This window comes from Alternaria infectoria (genome assembly GCF_024043175.1).
Source record: "Alternaria infectoria strain BMP 0036 chromosome Unknown scaffold_22, whole genome shotgun sequence".
Classification (NCBI taxonomy): Eukaryota; Fungi; Ascomycota; class Dothideomycetes; order Pleosporales; family Pleosporaceae; genus Alternaria; species Alternaria infectoria.
Window position 1 is genome coordinate 249,411 of NW_026250711.1, and position 21,396 is coordinate 270,806.

At 53.2% G+C, this 21,396-nt stretch overlaps 8 protein-coding genes across 8 annotated transcripts; 4 read left to right on the forward strand and 4 right to left on the reverse strand.

Moving 5' to 3' along the window:
* Positions 1 to 116: 116 nt before the first annotated feature.
* Positions 117 to 1,280, forward strand: J4E92_009274 (uncharacterized protein; the record flags this gene model as incomplete). The annotated part of the gene is made up of 1 exon (XM_051500623.1): positions 117 to 1,280. The coding sequence occupies one exon, from the start codon at positions 117 to 119 to the stop codon at positions 1,278 to 1,280; it is 1,164 nt and encodes a 387-aa protein (XP_051349195.1).
* A 256-nt stretch (positions 1,281 to 1,536) lies between these two features.
* J4E92_009275 (uncharacterized protein) lies at positions 1,537 to 2,691 on the reverse strand (the record flags this gene model as incomplete). Its single annotated transcript, XM_051500624.1, has 1 exon — positions 1,537 to 2,691. The coding sequence occupies one exon, from the start codon at positions 2,689 to 2,691 to the stop codon at positions 1,537 to 1,539; it is 1,155 nt and encodes a 384-aa protein (XP_051349196.1).
* Positions 2,692 to 4,945: 2,254 nt separating this feature from the next.
* J4E92_009276 (uncharacterized protein) lies at positions 4,946 to 6,936 on the forward strand (the record flags this gene model as incomplete). The annotated part of the gene is made up of 2 exons (XM_051500625.1): positions 4,946 to 4,952; positions 5,243 to 6,936. The coding sequence occupies 2 exons, from the start codon at positions 4,946 to 4,948 to the stop codon at positions 6,934 to 6,936; spliced, it is 1,701 nt and encodes a 566-aa protein (XP_051349197.1).
* A 198-nt stretch (positions 6,937 to 7,134) lies between these two features.
* Positions 7,135 to 7,880, reverse strand: J4E92_009277 (uncharacterized protein; the record flags this gene model as incomplete). Its single annotated transcript, XM_051500626.1, has 2 exons — positions 7,135 to 7,139; positions 7,190 to 7,880. 2 exons carry the CDS (start codon positions 7,878 to 7,880, stop codon positions 7,135 to 7,137), a joined length of 696 nt encoding a protein of 231 aa, XP_051349198.1.
* A 406-nt stretch (positions 7,881 to 8,286) lies between these two features.
* On the forward strand, positions 8,287 to 9,608 carry J4E92_009278 (uncharacterized protein; the record flags this gene model as incomplete). Its single annotated transcript, XM_051500627.1, has 3 exons — positions 8,287 to 8,300; positions 8,362 to 9,440; positions 9,463 to 9,608. The coding sequence occupies 3 exons, from the start codon at positions 8,287 to 8,289 to the stop codon at positions 9,606 to 9,608; spliced, it is 1,239 nt and encodes a 412-aa protein (XP_051349199.1).
* A 1,066-nt stretch (positions 9,609 to 10,674) lies between these two features.
* J4E92_009279 (uncharacterized protein) lies at positions 10,675 to 11,694 on the reverse strand (the record flags this gene model as incomplete). Its single annotated transcript, XM_051500628.1, has 4 exons — positions 10,675 to 10,873; positions 10,965 to 11,155; positions 11,244 to 11,590; positions 11,646 to 11,694. 4 exons carry the CDS (start codon positions 11,692 to 11,694, stop codon positions 10,675 to 10,677), a joined length of 786 nt encoding a protein of 261 aa, XP_051349200.1.
* Positions 11,695 to 13,077: 1,383 nt separating this feature from the next.
* On the reverse strand, positions 13,078 to 13,987 carry J4E92_009280 (uncharacterized protein; the record flags this gene model as incomplete). Its single annotated transcript, XM_051500629.1, has 2 exons — positions 13,078 to 13,641; positions 13,688 to 13,987. The coding sequence occupies 2 exons, from the start codon at positions 13,985 to 13,987 to the stop codon at positions 13,078 to 13,080; spliced, it is 864 nt and encodes a 287-aa protein (XP_051349201.1).
* A 1,543-nt stretch (positions 13,988 to 15,530) lies between these two features.
* J4E92_009281 (uncharacterized protein) lies at positions 15,531 to 21,033 on the forward strand (the record flags this gene model as incomplete). Its single annotated transcript, XM_051500630.1, has 3 exons — positions 15,531 to 15,890; positions 16,052 to 19,681; positions 19,729 to 21,033. 3 exons carry the CDS (start codon positions 15,531 to 15,533, stop codon positions 21,031 to 21,033), a joined length of 5,295 nt encoding a protein of 1,764 aa, XP_051349202.1.
* Positions 21,034 to 21,396: the final 363 nt, after the last annotated feature.

The window sequence follows — 21,396 nt, forward strand, 5'->3', positions numbered from 1 at the left end:
TCTGAACCCGCATATTAACGACAGATATGGCAAGAACAAACGCAGGGGCTCGGTCTAGTAGGGGCAGACGTGTTACCTGGTCACCTTATGCCAGACGTGCCCGTAGCGAAGCCGACATGGACAGACTGTTATGGCGAGCGTTACCTCCTGGCTTCGATGGTCCAATCATTGACGAATTCCCCGGTGAGCGAATTGAGGCGGTCTATCTTGTTAAAGCTTCGAACACCAAGCACTTTCGGCTCCTCTCACAAGCGGAGATTGACCGGCTCAAGCTAGGTGACTTGTTTCGAGCCATAGTACACGAAGCAACCACATCTCCTCGTGAAATTGGAGAAAAAGGAATGACACCCACCATCTTTGGCCAAGCCGTACCCAAAGATCGATTTTTTGTCCTCGTAAAGAAACACCGAAAGCATGGGGTGTTCATACCTGTGACATCTCGAGAGTTGCAGGGGCTAAAGGGTCTTCATGAGGCAGAACGATATGCTTACATCGGTTTTCGAAAGGAAGGGGAGGTCTTTGACCGCAATAAGCTTACTGAAAAAGATCCCCAGTACCTAGCTAAGTGGGATCCGCTTATGCTTGCCGAAGGGGACTTAGATCCCTTCTCGTTTGCGAACCTCTCTTACCCAACGTCATTGTATTGGTCCAGCAACCTCCTGCGTGCAGGCTGCCTGACGAACCTCAGTACACAGCGGGTGCTTGAGCTGTTCGAAGAGATCGACCAGGTCACTCCAGAACAAGATCTTTCATCTGAAATGGAAGAGCTGAAGGATCAAGAAAATGCGTTTATATTCCAGCTTCATGAGTCCACTGCTAGCAGCGAAGAGGATCCAGACCGGCCAAAAGGTACTGCAAATCAGCAAATCGCCGCCTACAGCGCACGATATCGTGACGTCGAATCTGTTTTGAAACCTCTGAAAGAAGTCGAAGATAAGATATTCCAGGCCGTGGATGATAGCACCATCAACGCCGCCAAGGCAGAGAACAACGTGCGAAGAAAACGGTTCGAGTACCACAACGCGCTTCAAACTGGTGACATCGGTACACTTGCACTAGAGCTGTACCAAAAGGAGATCGAAGAAGCCAAGATCGATCGTGACGAGAAGCAGAAGATCAAGGATGATATGGTGGCATTAGCTGAGGAGATGGAGCAGAAGCCCGAACTGAGGCCTCGTATCCCGGCTGGAGCGGAAATCACGGAGGGGCGGATGACTATCATTAATGACGCTATGCGATCGCTTCAGGACCGTATGGATAGCATTTCTAAGCAGATGTAAGTTGACTGGGTCGACCTACACGTATGGATAGGCATTGCAGCATGTCTTTACAGCGCATGATATAATATATTCCTCAGTTCTTCATTAACTCGCCCCCTCGATACAGTAACGCCGTGAAGTAAACATCACTCTAAGCTATGCATCATGGGCCAAGAAATGTATGATGTGATCTTGAAATGAACATGATATGGTATTGGGTATTATCGCACCAAACAACTAACTCCAAAGCGCCTCGCTACTATGCCATCGCAAGTACTCATACACGCGTCAAGTTTGCTCCCTCAAAAGCATCGTACCAGCCCTTCATTTCCCACCGCCTCGTCAACAGCCATTGCTTCGTCTTGGCGTTCTCATAAATATACGGTTGTTTCCACCACTTCTCGTGGACGCTGACCAGCCCCTTGGCGATATCCACGTCGTTTGGACAACGGATGTTCCAGGTGTATGCAATCTCCCGCCACGGCATCGGCCCGTCCCAACGATGTGCGAAGTTCATGAGGTTTTGTTCGGGGTATCGGGGATCGAAGGAGTTGGGTGTGTTAAGGAGCTCTTTGTAGTAGTTGAATGCGTCGAGCGAGGGTGCGAGGATGAAGAAGCCGGCGTTCATCTTGCCGGCCTTCTTCAGGCCGGTGCCGTGACCGGGTGGGAAGGAGTGGGTCGAATCCCAGACTTCGGAGTTGGATGCGAGGAGGTAGGTGGAGGGTAGGTTCGTTTCGTTCGTGGGCTTCGTGGCAAGGAGCTGGGCGCCTGGATCGTCGAAAACGCCGTCGAGGTTCTTTAGCAGCATCGAGTCGCCGTCCATCACCAGGATGCGGTCGTACTGTGTCATTTCCCAGACGCGTAGCTTCGTCATAACGTCGTCCCATCGGTGCAGCTCGGCGTGGACCCAGCTGTCGTTTTCGGTGTGCAGGAATTCGACAGCGTGGACGATGGCGCCATCCTTCGCTAGGCGGTCGCGCCGGGCCTGAGAGACGCTGGGTGTGACCATGACGACGACATCGTGCTTCGTGCGAGTCTCCTCTTTGTGTACGAGCTGCCAGACGAGAATGCGGATAGCTTGGAAGTACTTGTCCTCCTCCAGATCATCGCCCGCATCAACGGTTCCGGAGAGAAACGTGACGTATGCTAGCCTCTCCTCCCTGTCGAGAGTAATGTTGGCGTTGACATAGGGCGGTGGTTGCGGTATCGGCTCCTTCTTTTCTTCTGATTTGGCGGCGCTGTCGCTTTTGTGACTCTTAAACTCCGGAATAGAAATGTGATCGAACGCGCGCGTTTCCACGGCAAGAAAAACAAATGCCGATACGATCACAAACGTCCCCAGCGCAATCCGGATCCATCGAGGGCTTGCAAAGATATTCCAAGAGCCGGAAGGCTTCATCCAGTTGGGCTTCGACCCAGACATGGACGCCATGGTGCTGGAGCAAAAGAACGACTGAATTCAAGCTTACCGGCAGGCAGCGACGCCGCCGTATTTCAACCTCATCCCTTTCCACGCCGGTCCCGTAAGCCCAGCCGCATCCGGTTGGACAGCATATTATGCGAGGGGGCAAACCCGTCGAAAGGTAGGCAGCCTACCATGAGTCGCGGACACCCCGGCATATCTTGCGCTGTCCAGACCCTTGCGAACGCTGACAGGCTTGACAAGCAAAGCTTGGCGAGAATGCGATAGTTTGATTAGCTGCTAAGCATGCAGCGGAGATGATCGCCCCCGCCCCCTTGTCGGCGCAGTAAGACCAGCTCAGCCCTGTACATCTGGGGACTTGCCCGTCGAGTATCGTGAACATAACGGGCCGAACGCTGACCTAACCAAGACTGCACAAGCAGAGTAGCCTCGGTGCAATGCGCAAATATTTCCTCCTTGGATGCGCCCTTGGAGGCCTTGTATAACCGTCCGAAAATGAAGAAATTGATGCGAGGCTCGTATCGCGTTTGATCTTTCGCTCGTTTGCCCAGAATAGCCGGGCTAGCAGCAGTCGCGCCACGCCTACTTAGGTACAATCCGCTATTTCGGGGCGCCTAACGACGCCAAATTAAAAACGCAAAGCTTACGGTCTGGAAACTTACAGAAAGACATGCTGTCACAGTAACACAAAACTTTCCATGCGCAGTCCGATCGTTCTTCGGAATGTTTTGATCAAACCTTGGAACTGTTCGGCACCGACGGGAACCATAGCACAGGTACACGAGCAGACTAATCTGGTAGGAGCACAGGCATATGCATGCCTAGAAGGAGCAAGGTCTAATAAGATTATACGCATTTCTTTCCTGAAAAGTCTGACGGGATCGTCGGTGTACTGTAGGGCCGTTGCAGCCAGAGTACCCAAGAAGGTGATTTCGGCCAGATTTCGCCTGTGTCGCGCCGTGCTGCGGTACTGAACCTGGTCAATCTTCTAATCCGCTGGTAAGATTGCTGAATAATCGGTGGAAAACCGTTGGGGGTTCTAGTGTAGGATATACTAGGCGCACCGTGACGGCAGCGCACCGCGTCAACGCCATATCACGGCGGGTGTATGATTGTACAGATATCCGGGTACTGTTTCATCTACTGTCATGCCTCACAAGAACGGTGTATGATCTCGCCTTGGCCGCTGACAGACAGCGCAGCCACGTCGGTTACGCAAGCTACACGTTGTAGAGGTACGCCTGACCGGCGTTTACGCGGTATGCAGAAGCTTTCCAAGCCCTTGAAAAGAGTGCATCCATAATGCACACGTCGAGTAATCCCTCAGTTTGAACGGCTTTCGCATGGCGCAACTTCTTGATGGCCTTGAGCTCTTCAGTCGAGGTCATTCGACGTCTGTCGCGGGTACCTGTACCGGGTCTCTCTTAACAGGGTAAGACTTTGCATAGGATGCAACGCGGCAGAAGCAAACATTGTACCTCAATGGAGCTCAATCGCCGTGTTCGTCGCATCTAGATTGAGGCGTGGAATTCCCTGGCGTTCTTGGACGCCCCGAAGTCAAACATCAAACGTGTTTCTTCCCCCATTGTGAGCCCCTCAGTTGAGGTTGAGGCGTGGTAGCAGCCCCATCGCCCATCATAGCGGCATCCGATCGTTCGCCTTACACTGACATTTGACTGCAGCCAATGAGACGCAGATGCATGCGTGTGACGTGGTATATCGCCGGGTCCGCGGAGCTGTATGATGTAGTCAATACAAAGCTGCAGGCCTAGGAAGATAAGGAGGCGAAGCAACCCCAAATCCTTCCGGGCGAAGTACAGGATGCAGACGAGGTACTCAAACACAGCACGCGTTTCAGCTTGATCGCGACATGCAACCTAACTCGTCAGTCTGGATTTTACCGTCATTCGTGGAATCGTATGAGATCAGTGGAGGCTGTGTACCTGTCGTTGTCGGCAAGGCGCCTGCATGCCAAGACCTCGCCTAGCTTCCCGCCTTCCTTCGAAACTGGCTGGACTCACGACTTGGGCACAACACCCTTAGCGGCCTCAGCAAAACGCGCTCTGAGTGATGCCCACAGCCAGTCGCTCCGCCATGAGTTTCGCAATCGCAGCTGCATCACTGAACTGCTGGAAAATATCCAGGCCAACGGTTTGCGTCGACGTCGCACCTTCCCCTCCAGTCTACCTCGGCAGTTATGGGTCTCGCGTATCGACAGACGCAAGCACGACCAACAGAATGCTTATGCATCCCTCGCCCCACGATGTCACGTGCAAGGAGGTCAAATGCAGTCCTACCAACTTCCTGAAAGAGAAAGAGTTTACAATTACTTCGGAGATCTTCGAGCCACTTAAAGCTGAAGAGATGAAGTGGATAGATGGCGATATAGGTCTATCGCTTTCCGATAATCCGCGTCCTTCACCTCGTTCAATCTAGAACCTATTGTCATCAAAGATGGACACTCAAAACCTATCCAAGTATCAAGGAAAACCACTAGACGCCAGTCGACGAGAATTTCGGTTACTACATCTCCACCCGTCTAGCACTGACCGCATAGCAGCCACACTGAGCGTGAAGGATCTCGCAAGTGCGGCTGGAACCTTTGCATGCGTCTCTTATGTATGGGGCGATCCCAACAAGACGGTATCGATCGAAGTAGACAACCAAGAAGTACAGATTACGAAGAACCTCTTCGACTTCCTCTGTCACATCAGAGACCCAAACGAGACTCTCACACTCTGGGCGGATGCCATATGCATAAACCAAGCCGACCTGAACGAGAAATCGCAACAGGTGGCCATGATGGGGGACATCTATTCCAGATGTTCCGTCGTGCACATTTGGCTTGGTACAATATCAGATTCTTTACCACCAGGAACAGCCCCTTTCGCCTGGATCGAGCATATGGCAGAAGGAAAGCACTGGCACACTCTTCCCGGCATTCTCGATGAGCAAGATGGAAAGCCTAGCGAAGAGTTCACCAACGACCGAATCGCCTTCGATCTCATGATAAGCAGCCCATGGTGGCAGCGATCTTGGACCGTCCAAGAAGTCATCCTACCCAAATCCACCATCCTCTGGTACGGGACCTACCATACGACCTGGAACAGCTTCGCACAAGCGATCCGAAACCAAGACACGCGAGTCAGTTACTGCTGCCTACCTGAGACTCTAGAAACAAAGAAACATTGGCTTAAGATCAAAGTCATTGATGCTTTCATGTACGAGCATGAGACGATCAATTGGTTCCGAGAGTATTACCACGGCAGCATTGCCACTATACCTGGTCATACATCCACTATCGACGGAGTGATGCCATTCAAAGAAACGCTACTCTCCTTCTCGAAGCGACAGTGTCATGACCCCCGCGACAAAGTCTTTTCCTTCCTAGCGCTAGCACCACCGCGGATGTTCGACAACTACAAACCGGACTACACGGAACCCTTAGCGGAGACCTGGACGGATGTATACCGACTGATGCTAGATCACACTGCTGATGTTTCAGCTGTTCTGCAAGGCAATGGGTTTGGGCCGAATGGCAACGGCAGACCATCTTGGGTTCGCGATCTTGCTAGTATGCCCACCGACCCCATGTATGAGCGCCACAGGCTTAGCCTTGCCGGAATGTACCAATGCAGTGGAGAATCAGTGGGCACATTCATCTCAACCGACAACGGTGAGCTGCATGTCAAAGCACGGGAAGCAGATGTCATTCGTCATGTGAGCACACCACACACTCTTAAATCTGGTCCGAGGGCGATGATGGCCAACATGAGACATTGGCACCAACTGGCCATGCAAGTGCTATCCTGCACCAACGAAGCGATCATCCGAAAGCCTTTCCAACGCACACTATGCGCAACGCTGCACTCGATGAAAGAAGGTTCCTCATGGCGCCGCAGTACAGATGAGGATCTGCCTAGTCTCCAAGACTGGCAAGAGTTTCTGGATTCGGAGCCTGACGTCTTTCCGTTTCACTCAACGTATCTGTCGCCGGTTATAGTGGCCGCGGAGGATCGCTGCTTTTACATCACGGACAAGGGGAACATGGGATTGGCTTATCCTGGTGTAAGGCCTGGGGATGAGGTTTGCGCTTTGATGGGGATGCGAGTGCCGGTTGTATTGCGGAAGGCAGAGGGAGAGCACGATGATAGGAATGCTTATCATTTCATCGGAGACTGCTTTCTACTCGATCACATGGATGGGGAGATCATGCGGAATGAGGAGGAGATTAGGGAGGTTGTTCTTGTCTGACATCGCCACGATTCACAACACGAGAGAGCGTAAAAGACTTAACAAGATGAACTACTGGGCTTAGAGACGGAGCGCGTCCCATTCCACGTGAACTATGGAGCTCGCTACGAAACATTGAACACCTGACTACCAGAGACATGTGTCCAACCCACTTGCTGACCAATCTTAGAATCGTAGTTGTTGAACGTCGCATTCCTGTTATCCTGTTTCCGATGTCAGTGTTGGCCCGATGTTCGCATTGGCATGAAGTTACTCGCCTCTGACTGCAAAGTCTCGATAACAGCTCGGTTGAGTTCCTTGTCTTGCAATGCCGCAATCTCTTTCAATGCACGGAGACAGTCTCTGGAGCTGATCTCCGACACTTCTGTTCTGCACAGTCTACGCTGTTCTTCGCATGCTGCGGGGAACAATTGCACGAGATCGCTGACGAGATCCGTGATATCTTCGATCAACCTCTTGAAATGCTTCTCTTCGTAAAGTGCCCACTGCACCTTTTGCCGTAACGGTGTACTATTCTGGCGTTTGATGGATAGAGAGCGCATTCTTTCGTGTAGCAATTGACCTACAGGCTCCATGTCTGTGGCTGAGTCTAAAGTCGCAAGGTTCCACTCGACTTCTCCTGCCCGGTTTTTGTACTTAGTCGAAATACCCTCAGCGTTTGCGAACAGATCCAGTATCTGTGACAGTACTCTTTCGGCTGCGGCTACATCTCCCGGCGGTCCTGTTGCTAGCCTGACATTGTGAGCGTTGCTGAAGTCGCTGTCCAAACCAACAGATTCGCCCCAACGCGAAAGTCGCAGTCTTGCATTATCCAGCTTGAGTAGGCTAGTTTGGAAATTAGTGCCGAAAGCACGTCCAAGTCGGATGTATTCGAAGCAGTCTATGGCGTTGTTGAAGGTGCTTGCAAGGGCCACGATCCCAAATGCAAGACCAGCTGGTTCCATGGTGAGAGTCAGCGAAAAGACGAGGATGCTGATATAAGAAGAAAGCCCACGAAAGGAATGTTTGATAGATCGCGATAATGCGGGAACGCTCGCGTTTTCGTTGTTGCTCACGCGGAAGGCTGAACCGCTGCGTGTGGCGCCATCGGCTGCATGAGCCTTCAGCCGTCCAGAAGTCTGCCTCGCAGAATCTCTCTGTGGCTGCCTCAGTCCTGCCATGCGCACAATACTTTCCCTAAGCCGACATCCGTTGCCCTATCCCCTTGCACTGCCTTGCTTCTCCTGTGACATGTCGCACATCTTCGCCCTTGCTACTTAGCAGCCATGGATCCACATACACCCGCTCAGCCTTGCAGCTTCAATAACGACGGTGGGAGGCTTGCCATCCAAACGGGGGCGTATCATAACCATGGCCAAACAGTTGTGAAGTATGCGCACTGCTTCGGGATGGAAGATAAGTCCAGGGTTGCTGACGGAGGAACAGTCAAACCTCGGCCGACAAGCTCAAGCGATTGCCGCACGCCGTCGAGGCGCCGTTCAACGCGTACATCAGGCAGCACGAGCCTTTCTGCCTCCCCTCGACACGAACCGCCCTCTTAGAAGCGATATACGATTGGACAGATGCACAAGACGAACGATGTTTGTACTGGTTGAGTGGACTCGCTGGTACGGGAAAGTCGACAATCGCGCGGACTGTGGCTCGCAGGCTCAACGATCAAAGACGCCTAGGGGCCAGCTTCTTCTTCTCCAAAGGCGGCGGCGATGTTAGTCATGCGGGCAAATTCGTAACCAGCATCGCCGTCCAGCTTGCGAGTCATGTCCCAGGAATACATCAGCATTTAGCTGATGTACTTAAGAAGTTCCCTAATATCTCGAGTCTTTCGTTGCGCGACCAGTGGCGCCACCTTGTCCTTGACTTTTCATTTGCACCAGCCCTTACAATCGACGCCAGTTCTGTCATCCTAGTTGTTGATGCGCTGGACGAGTGCGATAACGGCGACGACATCGGAAGAATCATTGAGCTGTTGGCTGAAGCTCGGGACCTGGACGGACTCCGACTCCGAATACTTGTAACGAGCAGACCTGAAGTACCGATTCGACATGGTTTTGAGTCTTTTGACCACATGTCGAGCACGCTGCTCCAGCGCTACGTGCTACATCGCATAGCGCCCAACATAGTCAATGCTGACATAGCGCTCTTCCTGAGCCACAATCTAAAGACTATCGGTAAACAACAATACCTAACTGCGAATTGGCCCGGTGCTAAGGTCATTGCAACGATGACAGAGAGGGCCAGTGGTCTCTTCGTCTGGGCGGCGACAGCGTGTAGATTCATCCAAAAAGGAAGACGATTTGCGGAGCGGAGATTGAAGTCGATCATGAAGGATGATGTCCGTCCGATGGAGCCCGAAAAACATCTCGACAACTTATACCTTACCGTTCTGCGAGACTCACTCTCTCCTGAATACAGCGCAGAAGAGAAGGAAGATCATTGCAAGATGCTGAGACTCGTGCTCGGAACCCTGACAATCCTGCATGTACCTCTCAGTGTGCAAGCGCTGGGTGAGCTACTGGGCGTGGGCAGAGAAGGCATCGAACGGATCGTCCAAGACTTGCATGCAATCCTTGATCTGCCGGAAGATGAGAATCGAACAGTCCGCCTTCATCATCCCTCCTTACGTGACTTTCTTCTCGATCGAAATCGATGCACGGATATCAACTTTTGTGTAGACGAAGCACAAGCGCATAGTGTTGTAACGTCCAAGTGTGTTGAGCTAATGACACGCTTTTCCCAAGACAATCAAGACATACACGCAGAGATCAAGTTTAGCGGTTCGCCTTCCGGGCTTTTACTTTCACATTCTCTGGGGCTGTGGTACGCGTGTCTACACTGGTATTTTCACTTCGACAAAAGCGAGATTGAGCTTGCCAAGAATACTCAAGGTCTCGTCATCCGTGAGGAGTATCCTTTTAATTGGCTAGCACGATGTGCTGCAATACGTCCGTGGGGAAGGGTAGATTCAATCAAGGCCTACGGAGATCTGTACGCCAAACTCGAAGTTGTATTAAAGAAAGTTGAAGCATAATGCTTACGGTACGCATCGGTACTCCATTTATTTTTCTTTCTCCGCAGGTTTTAGCTCTTTCTGTGCTTTTGGACAAGAGAGCAATAAACTTCACATCTTAGTTTTAACCACTGAATCTCTAAGGAATTACATTCAGCTTCAATTCTTGAATGGGTTATTGAGGAGATCTGCCGCGTTGTGGGCGCAGTTCAGCGCGCCAACACATTTACCAACAAATACAAGGGCGAAGTTTCATTCTTCTATCTCTCCCTCTGAAAGATGGCAGCAGCACATAATTGTAGTGTAACTTGAGTTATCAAGCTAAGATTTCAGAATGAATTGTGATCGCAATCTACTAAACCTGAGTCTCACAATCGACAGGTAGTTGGACACGTAGCTGTACCAACGAGCTCTGGGCGTCGTTGCGAGTAGCTAAGGGGGAGTATCATCTCAGTTAAAGATTTTATAACATTTTGATGTTCAGACTAGCTGAGAAGATATATGCCCAACCACCGGTGGATGGCAGTAGGGTATCGTAGACCAAGAAAAAGCAAATACACAAACAAGACAAGACAAAGCTCGCAAAAAAGCGCAACACAGACCAGACAAACTGTCGCCCAAAGTGATAAAGATATGCCTCCGACTCCCCCATCCTAGTCCCACCACATTATGCATATGCCCGCGATATCGACGTTCATGATCGTACCGCGCCGTTTCCGTTCGCTTTCCACCTATCTCCTCGCATCACTCTCCCTCCGATTACTAGGCGCAATACTGCTCCCCCTCCTCATGCGATCACTAGGCGCAATGCTACTCGCCGCAATACTAACAACATCGCTCATGGAATCCTGATCGCGCTGGTAACTATACTGCATGCCCGAGTCGGGGCCTTTGAAGCCGTTGTCCCAAGCCGAGATGCGCGAAAGAAGCCTACACACCCAAATTAAAACGATTCCTTTTTGCACAGCGAGATACGCAATGTGCGATGTGGATGTGGATGTGGATGTTGGTGTGCCCTTACCGATCGTCTGGCGGACCGTAGTATTCTTCTGGGATGAGCTCGTAGTCGCCTTCGACGGGGAGGTAGAAGGCGGATACGGCGATGGCGACGGAGGTGAGGAAGAGGATGGTCCAGCTGGCGGTGCAGAGGGTCCACGAGAGGTCGAGGTGCCAGCCGGACCAGAAGCGCTCGTCGTGGTCGAAGAGGAAGGCCTGGGCGTGTGACTGTTAGCATGCTTTGCTTCTGCGATGGGGATGGGACCCTGCAGGAAGCAGGGAAAACGCGGGGAAAGACACGTACCACTATGGCCATGCCGGCGCACTGGACGATGGCGCTGAAGGACAGCACGCCAACGGCGACCTGCCAGCCTGCGGCCCGGCGCTGGACTCCGCCCGAGATGATGACGATGAAGGAGACGATGGCGCAGAGCTCGACGACGACGCCGAAGGAGGTCAGGAAACCGACTGTCCGCCACATGTTGCAGAAGGACGGGTCCTTTGTGCAGTCGCTCATCTTGGGGAAGGGGACACAGGTGCCCGTGACGGCGGAGCAGCGACTGTGGAGGCCGTAAGAGTATTCGCGCTTGCCGTCGGGGCTATAGCTGACCCATCGCGGCATCGAGATACTGGCGATGGTCATGATGGTGCCTGCGCAGTCAATCAGTCTCATTTTCCTTTGTGGCGGAATATCATCGTCTCTTACAGGCCAGTGTGAGGATGAGCCCCACGCCATATACAATTCTTCGCGTCATGGTGGATGTGTAATTACTGTCTCAGCGGGTGGTGAGAAGTTTCGCCCCGAGACTCGTGTCGAATCGAGACGGTGGCGCAAAGGGAGGAGTTGCGGGGTTTATGATGCGGCGGGATGCGCGATTAGGTGTGAGGCGTGCAGTTGCAGCGTGCGTGCAGGACGGAGAGGCTCTAACTCTAGGCGGCGGTCGAGTACAAAGGGTGGGTTGGCAGGCGCGACCGAGCGAATAGATAATCAGTCGCCAGGTGACTGAGGGCAGGCACAGGTGCGGGGAGGACGGATTCAGCCGGGGCTACACGGGGTCAGAGCGACACCATGATATGGGTGCGAGTTGGCTGGTGGGTGGGTGTGAAAAACGCTGCTCTCCCGTCTGGAATCGCGCTAGGAGGGGGAGGATCGTGGTATGGCGAGGCGTGTGCTCCATGACGACAGGGGCGCTTGGACGCCTTTCCCCACGCGCCCCTAGCTTCACTTCACCGCTAGGACTTTTCCTCGACACCACCTACTGATAGCGCATAGCGCGTTGTGGGTATAGCCAGTGTCACGGTGTTCACATTCTCATTTCACGTATATACGTTATACGACATGTTCCCTTCACCAAGCGAGCGCGAAGGATTCATCGCTTCGGATGGCGCAAACACTGCATCGCATTTCGGAAAAGCGGTGTCAAATCCCATGTTGAGCTTTGCGCCATGCTCCGATCGCCGATCATGTCGTGATAGACATGGCATGATCCTAGGCTCTGCTACTTCCTTGAAACTTAAACTTTTGTCAAGTCTTGTGAACTTCCCAGTATCCTCCGACTCCAAATCTTTGCGTGTCACAGGTACGAGGCATTTTTGGATGGGATGATGGATTGGCAGTTGCATACACTGATAAGGATCTGGTCACGCACACCAGCCACACCACCGATCAGCGTCAGCCCACCGGTATGCGAACTGTAGCGAACACGTGGGGCCGATGCGACATTGGAATGGTAAATCGCGGTACCAGCTGGACGCGAGTACAGCAATGGTCATTTGAAATTTGCCTCACCGCTTTAAGCCTCACGATTGATGTCGCTATGAAGCTATTCTTGCTAGGCTAGGGAGGCCTCGGTGATAAGAGGCGCTGAGCTAGGTAGTCGGCAAGGACCTAGTGGATGCACTCCGCACTGCAGCATCATGCAGCTACCATATTGGCCTGCATCTATCATTGGACGATTAGTGCTGCAACGGCGCATGCCTTGCACGGAGGAGAGAGCGAATTGATAACGACGCACGTCGTTGAAGGCTATTGGACCACCTGCCAGTCTAAGGTTGGTATGTCCAGCCTGCAAGCTTACAATGGAGCTTTAAAAGTATACATATAGTACAGAGGACGTGTTCCTCGAATGGGTAACGGTCTAGAAGACAACGTTCTCGGGGTTTCGCTCAGGCTGTGTCCTCGGCTTCTGCAGCATCTCGTAGCAGAGTATCGACGCCGCAACGCTGACATTCAAACTGTCGACTCCGACCTCGTTGGCCTCGCGGCCATGGGGGATTCCGACCTTGTATCTCGCCAGGTTGACCAGACTGGTCTTCAATCCCGTGCCCTCAGCACCCATCATGAGGATTGTGGGGTGCTCGGCAACTGGGCTGTGGTCGGCGGGAAGACGTTTCCTACCCTGCGAAATAGTGTAAACTACTTTGTTGGATCCAGGCTCGGGTGCGTCTTCGGTTGAAGAGAGACTTGGGGGCGCAGGCGGAATGGCGTCGCTCGCGTAGATGCACCACCCTGCACCCGCGCTCTTTTTCAGGAAGTCGGTTGGGTCTCCGACCTTGAAAAGCGGAATGGCTTCAGCGGCACCGGCCGAAGCCTTGACCGCGATGTGGCTCCAGTTTGCGGTATGGTGGGTCGGCGTGATGATGGCGTCCGCACCCAGGACATAGGCTGAGCGTGCAATAGCCCCAAGATTGCCTTCGTCGACCTGTCGTTGTTAGCTATCATCGTATAGACGGTATTGCTGTACTTACTACTCCATCCACGTAGAGGATCAGTGGGTGTCTCCACCCTCCCGACTTGTACGAGTATAGCTCTTGCTTGCCGTTAACGAGCACGTCTTCAGCGCTTTGGCTATCAAGTGTGACCCTGAAGCTCTCATCCTCGAGAGAAGCCGTTTTCAGTTCGGTAATGGGAGGGACGGGCAGAGGCGATGCCTCGAGAATTACCCCGTTGTGAGGTCGACCACTACTTGCTCTGTCCAAAGCGCGCATATACTCATCTCCAACTTCTTGTGTGATTGGGAATAGTTTGTGCGACCTGATACGAGACATGAGGCCTTCTCTACTTGCACCTCGTGAGTGTACATATAGGTTGTAGAATTTTCGCCGGTCCGCCTTGATCGCAGCTACCACGCTCCCATACCCGTATACGAACTCTGAAGCGGCAGTCGTGTAAGGGAGTGACTCTGGTCCTCGGACGGAAGGTTTTTGTGTCTCCGTGCTACTTCTCGTCGCGGAGTCGGGATCAGAAGACTCTCGGCCATGGCGTTCTCTTCTGGCGCCCTTCGAATCCGGTCTGTGAGAGAATCGCGGTTCGAAAGAACGATCGTTTTCATCCCGAGCTCGCGGACTGTATGATGTGGCGTCATCACCCCTTTGGGAGAATCGAGCTTCAGTGACACCTTCGTCTGCTACATCGCGAGTGCGGGGCGTGTATGAAGGCGCCCTGTCGTCCCTCCAGTTTCTCTCAGGTCTCTGTTTCCGTGAGTCGTTGCGATCATTTGTCCTATGTTTCCGTAAGTCGCTGCGATCATTTGTCATACGCGGCCGGGGCCTATCGCCATCATCATAGCGTCGGAAAGTTCTTTGTGGGTGTATATCCCCGTTTCGTCTCCCCTCTGGATCAAGCCTGTGCGGAGATCGTTTTTTCTCGCCATACTGTCTCTCATATTCTTTTTGTGCCTCGCTGGGGCGGTGCGACCTCTGCTCGACTCCCGTTCCGCGCGCATCTCTTCCAAAGCTGCTTTGTCGCTCTCGTTGAAACCCGCCTTGTCGTTCTCTTCCCAGATCACTTGATCGTTCTCTTCCAAAACCACTCGATCGATCTCTTCCAAAGCCGCTCGGTCGCTCTTCCTTGGACCGACTCGGCGCATCGTCATCGCGGGGTATACGTCCAAATCTGCTACTGCGAGGTGCTACAGTCGAGCGATCACCGAAATTTGGTTCTGGATCCTCACGAGGACGGCCAAATTTCTCGAACCGTGCCTCACGGCGAGTCTGACGGCGATTCTTCACCGGTTCATCTCCTTCATCGTTGCGGTCGTTTCGTGTCCGCGGTCGGAAGGGTCGATCTGGTCCACCCTGCCTGCCCCTCTCGATGGCGGCAGTAATGGATTTGTAGCGGAGGAAGGTGCGTGGGATGACCAATTGGCGTGAGCGTAGTAGCGTGCTACTAGATAGGCAAGAATAAACCATAACAAGGTCAATCGGACAGTAGTGGTGGAATTCGAGACTGGACTCGTAACCAGCGCAAAAGAGATGCGACAAAAAGTTCCTGATTGCCAAGCCAGGCGTTCGCACTAAGATGACAAGCGCGGCACGCGAAGTCACGCGTCTGGCGTTTGGGCGCTATCATCGTTCACCGAGACGCGACGGAAACCACGGTACAGCAGCGCGACTGCATCCCCATTCCCCACTCATCCCGCATTTCAAAGCTGCACATCGTATCTGCCAAAGATATCGAACCTTGTCCTAATTCATTTCTGCACCCCTCGACCGAGTCGGGCCCATCAGATGCTGTCGACATAGATCCCTTGCCAAAAGAGCCGTCCCGCAATCACGCACCACACTAGACGAACGCATCGCAGACCGCAAGATGAGTAGCGACGAAGATGGCGCGGCGCTTATGGCGGCGTTCAAGAAGAAGCCGCCACCAGGGCCCAAGGCAAACGCGGCCCTGAGTACTCCCCGCCCCGCGCCTACAAGGGAAGCGTCTGATTCCCCCGCTACAATGTCAATTCCAGACGATATGGACGAAGAGTTTACTATGCATATCGATACCCCTCCTCGCAAGCGCCGGGCGGTGTGCGTTCGGATACCAACAGCGAAAGTGAAGAAGGCCGAGTACAAGTACTATGAGCCTCAAGATGAAGTGGAGAAGGTCCTGCGCGAGTTCGCTGGGAGGAAGGGCGAGATGATTTACGAGGTCAGGCTGTCAGGTGACCGCGTCAAACAGGTGAGTGATTATATCTTGGATGTCTCGAATTCCCTTACTTTTACCGGTAAAGGCAGCCCTCGCGCCGGGTGCAGTTGGTCCCGCTATATAAGCACCACCTCTGCTTGGAGTCCTTCTTCTCTACAACTATCTATTCGAAGTATCTTACTAAGTGTCTATAGATCACCTTCGAAGAGCTCCTCGAACTCAACGGTGGCCCAGAGGCACTACAAACCTTCCAACCCGACGACGATCCAAACGCGACCGGTAGCGACGACGACATGAGACTTCGTAACCGCGCAGGCAAGGCTGATCACGAAGGCTTTGTGGATATCTCGAACTTCCCCATCTCTTCTTCCGAAGATGACGATCAAGACGAGCTTGCCTCCGATTCACCAGGTCGTCGCAATGGCCGCTCACAAGGCTTGAGGCGCGCAGCCCGTCGAGGACGTCCAGCAAGAGGTCGCTCAGAGAACAGCGATCTCATTGCGCTCTCCACAAGTGAAGAAGACTCCGAAGACGCCGGCAAGAAGCGGAAGGGTCGGCGTCGCAAAGTCGTACAACAACCCACACGACGTTCAACAAGACAGCCGATTCGAACAAACGCCAACGACAACGAGGATGAAGACGAAGACTCGGAAGATGGAACCACAGACGAGTCCAGCGCCTCGGACATCCTCCGTTCAGATCTATTACCAGGTCGCAAACGTAAGGGACGTCCTCTGCGTGCTGGAAAGCCTGAGAAGATACCCCGAGCGGGAGTCCGACAATCTGATCGGGCAACACGTGCTACAAACAACATGCAGGAAGCGGGTATCAACGACGTCTATCGATCCGACTCGGCTCCGAAAGTGGTTGCACAGAAGGTCTCAGTCGTCCGAGAAGTGTTTCCGAATCTACCCCGAAGTGACCCTTTTCGTGCGCGACACGCTGGGGGTTGCGAAGTCTGCTTCGATGGCCCCAATGTTGCGCCTCTGGTCTACTGTCAAGGCTGCTCACTGGCTTACCACAAGAACTGCTTGGGCAACCGCTCCACTCGTGATCATCTAGTCACCAAGATTGGAGACGAGGAGTTCGTTCTACAATGCAAGAGGTGCATCAATTTCTACAAGAAGAAAGACGCAACTGCTCCCGATCTATCCAGATGTCAGGATTGCGCTATCTCGGGTCCTTCCTGTCGACCCTTTAGACGTCGCAAAACCACACAGCAGGAGATGAAGGAGCGCGAGGAAAACGACGGCCATGATCCAGTCGTCGACGTACCTTCTGAGCTTGTCAATCATCCCAACAACGTCATGTTCCGCTGCACTAAGTGCTCTCGTGCCTGGCATTACCATCATCTACCACCCATGTCGCAGTACGCTATGGACGTCAATCGCGACGACGAGGAGATGGCAGATGAGCGTTTCCGCGAGTACTCTGGCAAATGGCTCTGCAAGGAGTGCGACGAGACTTTCGATCAGAAGGTAGGCGGTATCATCGCTTGGCGCCCATCGGATGTTGAGACATACCGTCCGGGTACACCATGTGAACTCGTTTGCGAAGACGATAAGCAGTACTTGATCAAGTGGGAGAACGAGTCCTACTTCCGATCCGCATGGCACTCCGGAGCCTGGACTTGGGGTGTCACGGCTGCAGTCCAGCGCAAGGCCTTCTTTAAGCGCGAGGACGGACCGAAGATGCGAACCGAAGACGCCATCCCCGAAGAGTACCTCCGTATCGATATTGTCCTCGACATCAAGTACACGAGCTATGTCGAAGTCCGTAGTGAAGAGATTGACAAAGCTCGTATCAAGGAAGTTGACAAGGCGCTCATCAAGTACAAAGGACTCGGCTACGAAGATACAGTATGGGAGAGCGTACCAACCCCAGAAGACGGTGACAGGTGGCTTGACTTTGTCACTGCTTACAACGACTGGGTGGCCGGCCGCTACGTCAAGATTCCCAAGCAAGGACCACTCAAAGGACGCATTGAAAAGGCTCGCAGCACATCATTCGCCAAACTTGAGCGAGAGAAACAGCCTGATAACCTTGTTGGTGGTGAGCTGATGAAGTATCAGCTGGAGGGTCTCAACTGGCTTTACTACAAGTGGTACGACCAGAAGAACGCCATCCTCGCCGACGAGATGGGTCTCGGAAAGACGATTCAAGTCATTGCCTTTATGGCGACCCTCATCCAAGAGCACAACTGCTTCCCCTTCCTGATTGTAGTCCCCAACTCGACATGTGCCAATTGGCGACGAGAGATCAAGCAATGGGCGCCGTCTCTTCGCGTGGTGGCTTACTTCGGGTCCGCCAAAGCTCGTGAGATGGCCTACCAGTACGAGATGTATCCCGAGAAGACAAAAGACTTGCGATGCCACATCGTCGTAACCTCCTACGACGCAGCCGCCGATGACAACTGCAGGAGGTTCTTCAGGGGTGTTAGCTGGGCAGGTCTCGTCGTTGACGAAGGCCAGCGCTTGAAGAACGACAAGTCCCAGTTGTATACAGCTCTCACAGCAGTTCGCGCGCCGTTCCGTCTTTTGTTGACTGGTACGCCACTGCAGAATAACGCCCGTGAGCTCTTCAACTTGCTGCACTTTCTCGACGACACTATCGATGCTGCTGCGCTTGAGGAGCAGTACGCTGAGATGACAGCGGACAATATTCGAGAGCTTCATGACCAGATCCGACCCTTCATTCTGCGACGTACCAAGGCCAAGGTTCTGACGTTCCTCCCGCCTTTGGGTCAGATCATTCTCCCTATCTCCATGAGCCATCTCCAGAAGCAAGTCTACAAGTCTATCTTGTCCAAGAGTCCGGAACTACTCAAAGCTCTCTTCACCTCCGACAAGCAGCTAAAGCAGCAAGAACGTGCCAACTTGAGCAATATTCTTATGCAGCTACGAAAGTGTCTTTGCCATCCATTCGTCTATAGCAGAGAGATTGAAGAGCGAAGCGAAGTTGCCGCAGTCTCTCATCGCAATCTCGTCGAGGCTTCTGCCAAGCTCTCTCTTCTCGAGACCTTGCTTCCGAAGCTTCAGGAACGCGGTCATCGCGTGCTCATCTTCAGTCAGTTCCTCGACATGCTCAACATCATCGAAGACTTTTTGGACGGTATGCAACTCCCGTACCAGCGCTTAGACGGTACCATGGGCTCGCTCGAGAAGCAGAAGCGCATCGACCAGTTTAACGCACCCGACTCGCCGCTATTCGCCTTCCTTCTCTCCACACGCGCTGGTGGTGTAGGCATCAATCTTGCAACCGCTGACACCGTCATCATACTCGATCCTGATTGGAATCCTCATCAAGATCTTCAAGCCATTGCTCGAGCTCATCGTATCGGTCAGAAGAAGAAGGTGCTGTGTCTTCAGCTGGCTACTCGAGCGTCTGTAGAAGAGAAGATCATGCAAATGGGTAAGAAGAAGATGGCCCTTGACAAGGTCGTTGTTCAGGATCTGGACCGAGATGATCCCGAGGACGAGGATGTCGAGTCGATACTCAAGCATGGCGCGGCGGAGCTCTTCAAAGACGACGATGCCGACCACGACATCCGGTACGACGACGCCTCTATCGACAAGCTACTCGATCGTAGCCAGATTGAGAATACACGGACTGGTGACGATGACTCCGCGGAATCTCAGTTTGGCTTTGCCCGTATCTGGGTCAACGAGAAAGGCGCATTACAGGACGACTTCGACACGGTGGAAGAGGAAGTTGCTCCAGATCCAGGTGTCTGGGACAAGATCTTGAAGGAACGACAAGCCGCCGCTGCCGCTGAGGCACTTGCAAAGGCAGAGGCTATGGGTCGAGGACGGCGGGCCAAACAAGTACGCAATGTCTTGTCATCCATTAGAATAGCACTAACATCGTGCAGACTGTCGATTACGTGATAGATCCAAAAGACGCCGATGCAGCATCCGCCGCAGGAGACGATCGACGCGAGGAATCCGCATTACCACCTTCACCAATCAAGAAACCAAGCAGGAAGCGCAAAGCCAAGACAGGTTCCGAAAGCGATACTGACTTCCAGGCCGAGTCTGAAGACGAAAGCGAGCCTGAGCCTGGTCATGAGGACGTTGATGCAGCCAAAGAGCTCGGTCATGTTCGCCATCGCAGTACAACAAACAACGCCAGCTCTTCGCTGTACAAGCAGAATGGCGCAGGTGCGTCTCAAGTTCTTTCGTCAAAGTCCCCCACTGCACCTGTTCCTGTACAAACTACGCCTAAGAAGGGTGGTGCGAGAGCTGTCAGGTCGCCGTTGAAGCCGGTGAAAATTTCGCCACCGAAAGGCGGTACTCGAATGAGACTTGAGCTATCGACGCGTCCCAGCAGTGGTGGTCAAACTCATCCAATCGCCTCTTCAGGCCAGGCGTCATCACCTCGCGCACCAGCCGCCTTCATCGACCTCTCCACACCACCACCAGAGTCATCGCCACAAGCCCCAAAGACTAACGAAGTCACAGTCAAACCCTTCGAGCGCGCCACCATCCCCATCCGCAACCCTCTCGAACCAACCTACGGCTCCTTCGGCAACCGCATATGCCCCGCCTGCCACAAAAACCACCCGCAAGGCGCCTGCGAACTCAAAGCCGCCGGCGTCGAGCACTGCAACCTCTGCGGCCTAGCCCACTTCGGCCACTCGCGCACCTGCCCACACATCAAATCCGAAACCCAAGTCCGCGAGATGCTCGAGGCGCTTAAGAACTCGCCCGAAAAGAAAGAGCTCGTCGATGCGGCGATGAAGTATCTTCGTGGCGTCAAGGGCACGCTCGTACAGCAGAAGAAGAGGGATAGGGAGAAGGCGGCGTTGGCTAAGGGCCAGCCTGTTCCTCCTCCTACTTACTCTGGTATGGGTCGTCCGCCTAAGAACGCGTATAACAGGCCGCCGGGCAGTATGAGCGGGAGTGTAAATGGTGGAGGTTCTGGCGCTGGTTCTGGCTCTGGTTCTGTGGGGCCGCCTATGTCTATGTCTGGAGGTTCTTCAAACGACCCGTCTCGCTCGTATGCTCAACATGTGCCTCAGGCACAGATGGAAGGAGTGTATGGTGGTGCGAATGGTGTTATGCAGCAAGCACAACGCATGGCTCAGCAGCAGCAGATGGTTCAACAGCTGCAAGGTCAGGGATACGACGATCAGCAGGTCGAGAACGCGCTGAGGGGGTTCTTGTTCCAGGGTTAGAGGCTTGGTGCGTCTGAGAGATATGGTGGAATAGCGTCTTTCGCTGAGTTGCTTGAGAGCGGGATCGGTACCATAGGTTAGGTGGTCTGGGTGCAGGAAAAGGAGTTTTGATATTGCATGGTAGCTTGGCGTGGGTAGTATAGGTCACGGAGCCGAACGTGCTTGGCCTTTGAGGAGTTGGAGTATGTTTACTAGACATATTGATACCCCGTAACGAACGTCAGAACGTCGTTCATACGTCAAAATTCTACGGTATTAGACAAATGCTGCTTGCCAACAATTTGTGTTGATTATACAAGGCTGTGTATGCAGTAAGTACTACAGTGACAAGTCTAGGCCTCCTTACGTTTGCTTGCTTTCTCG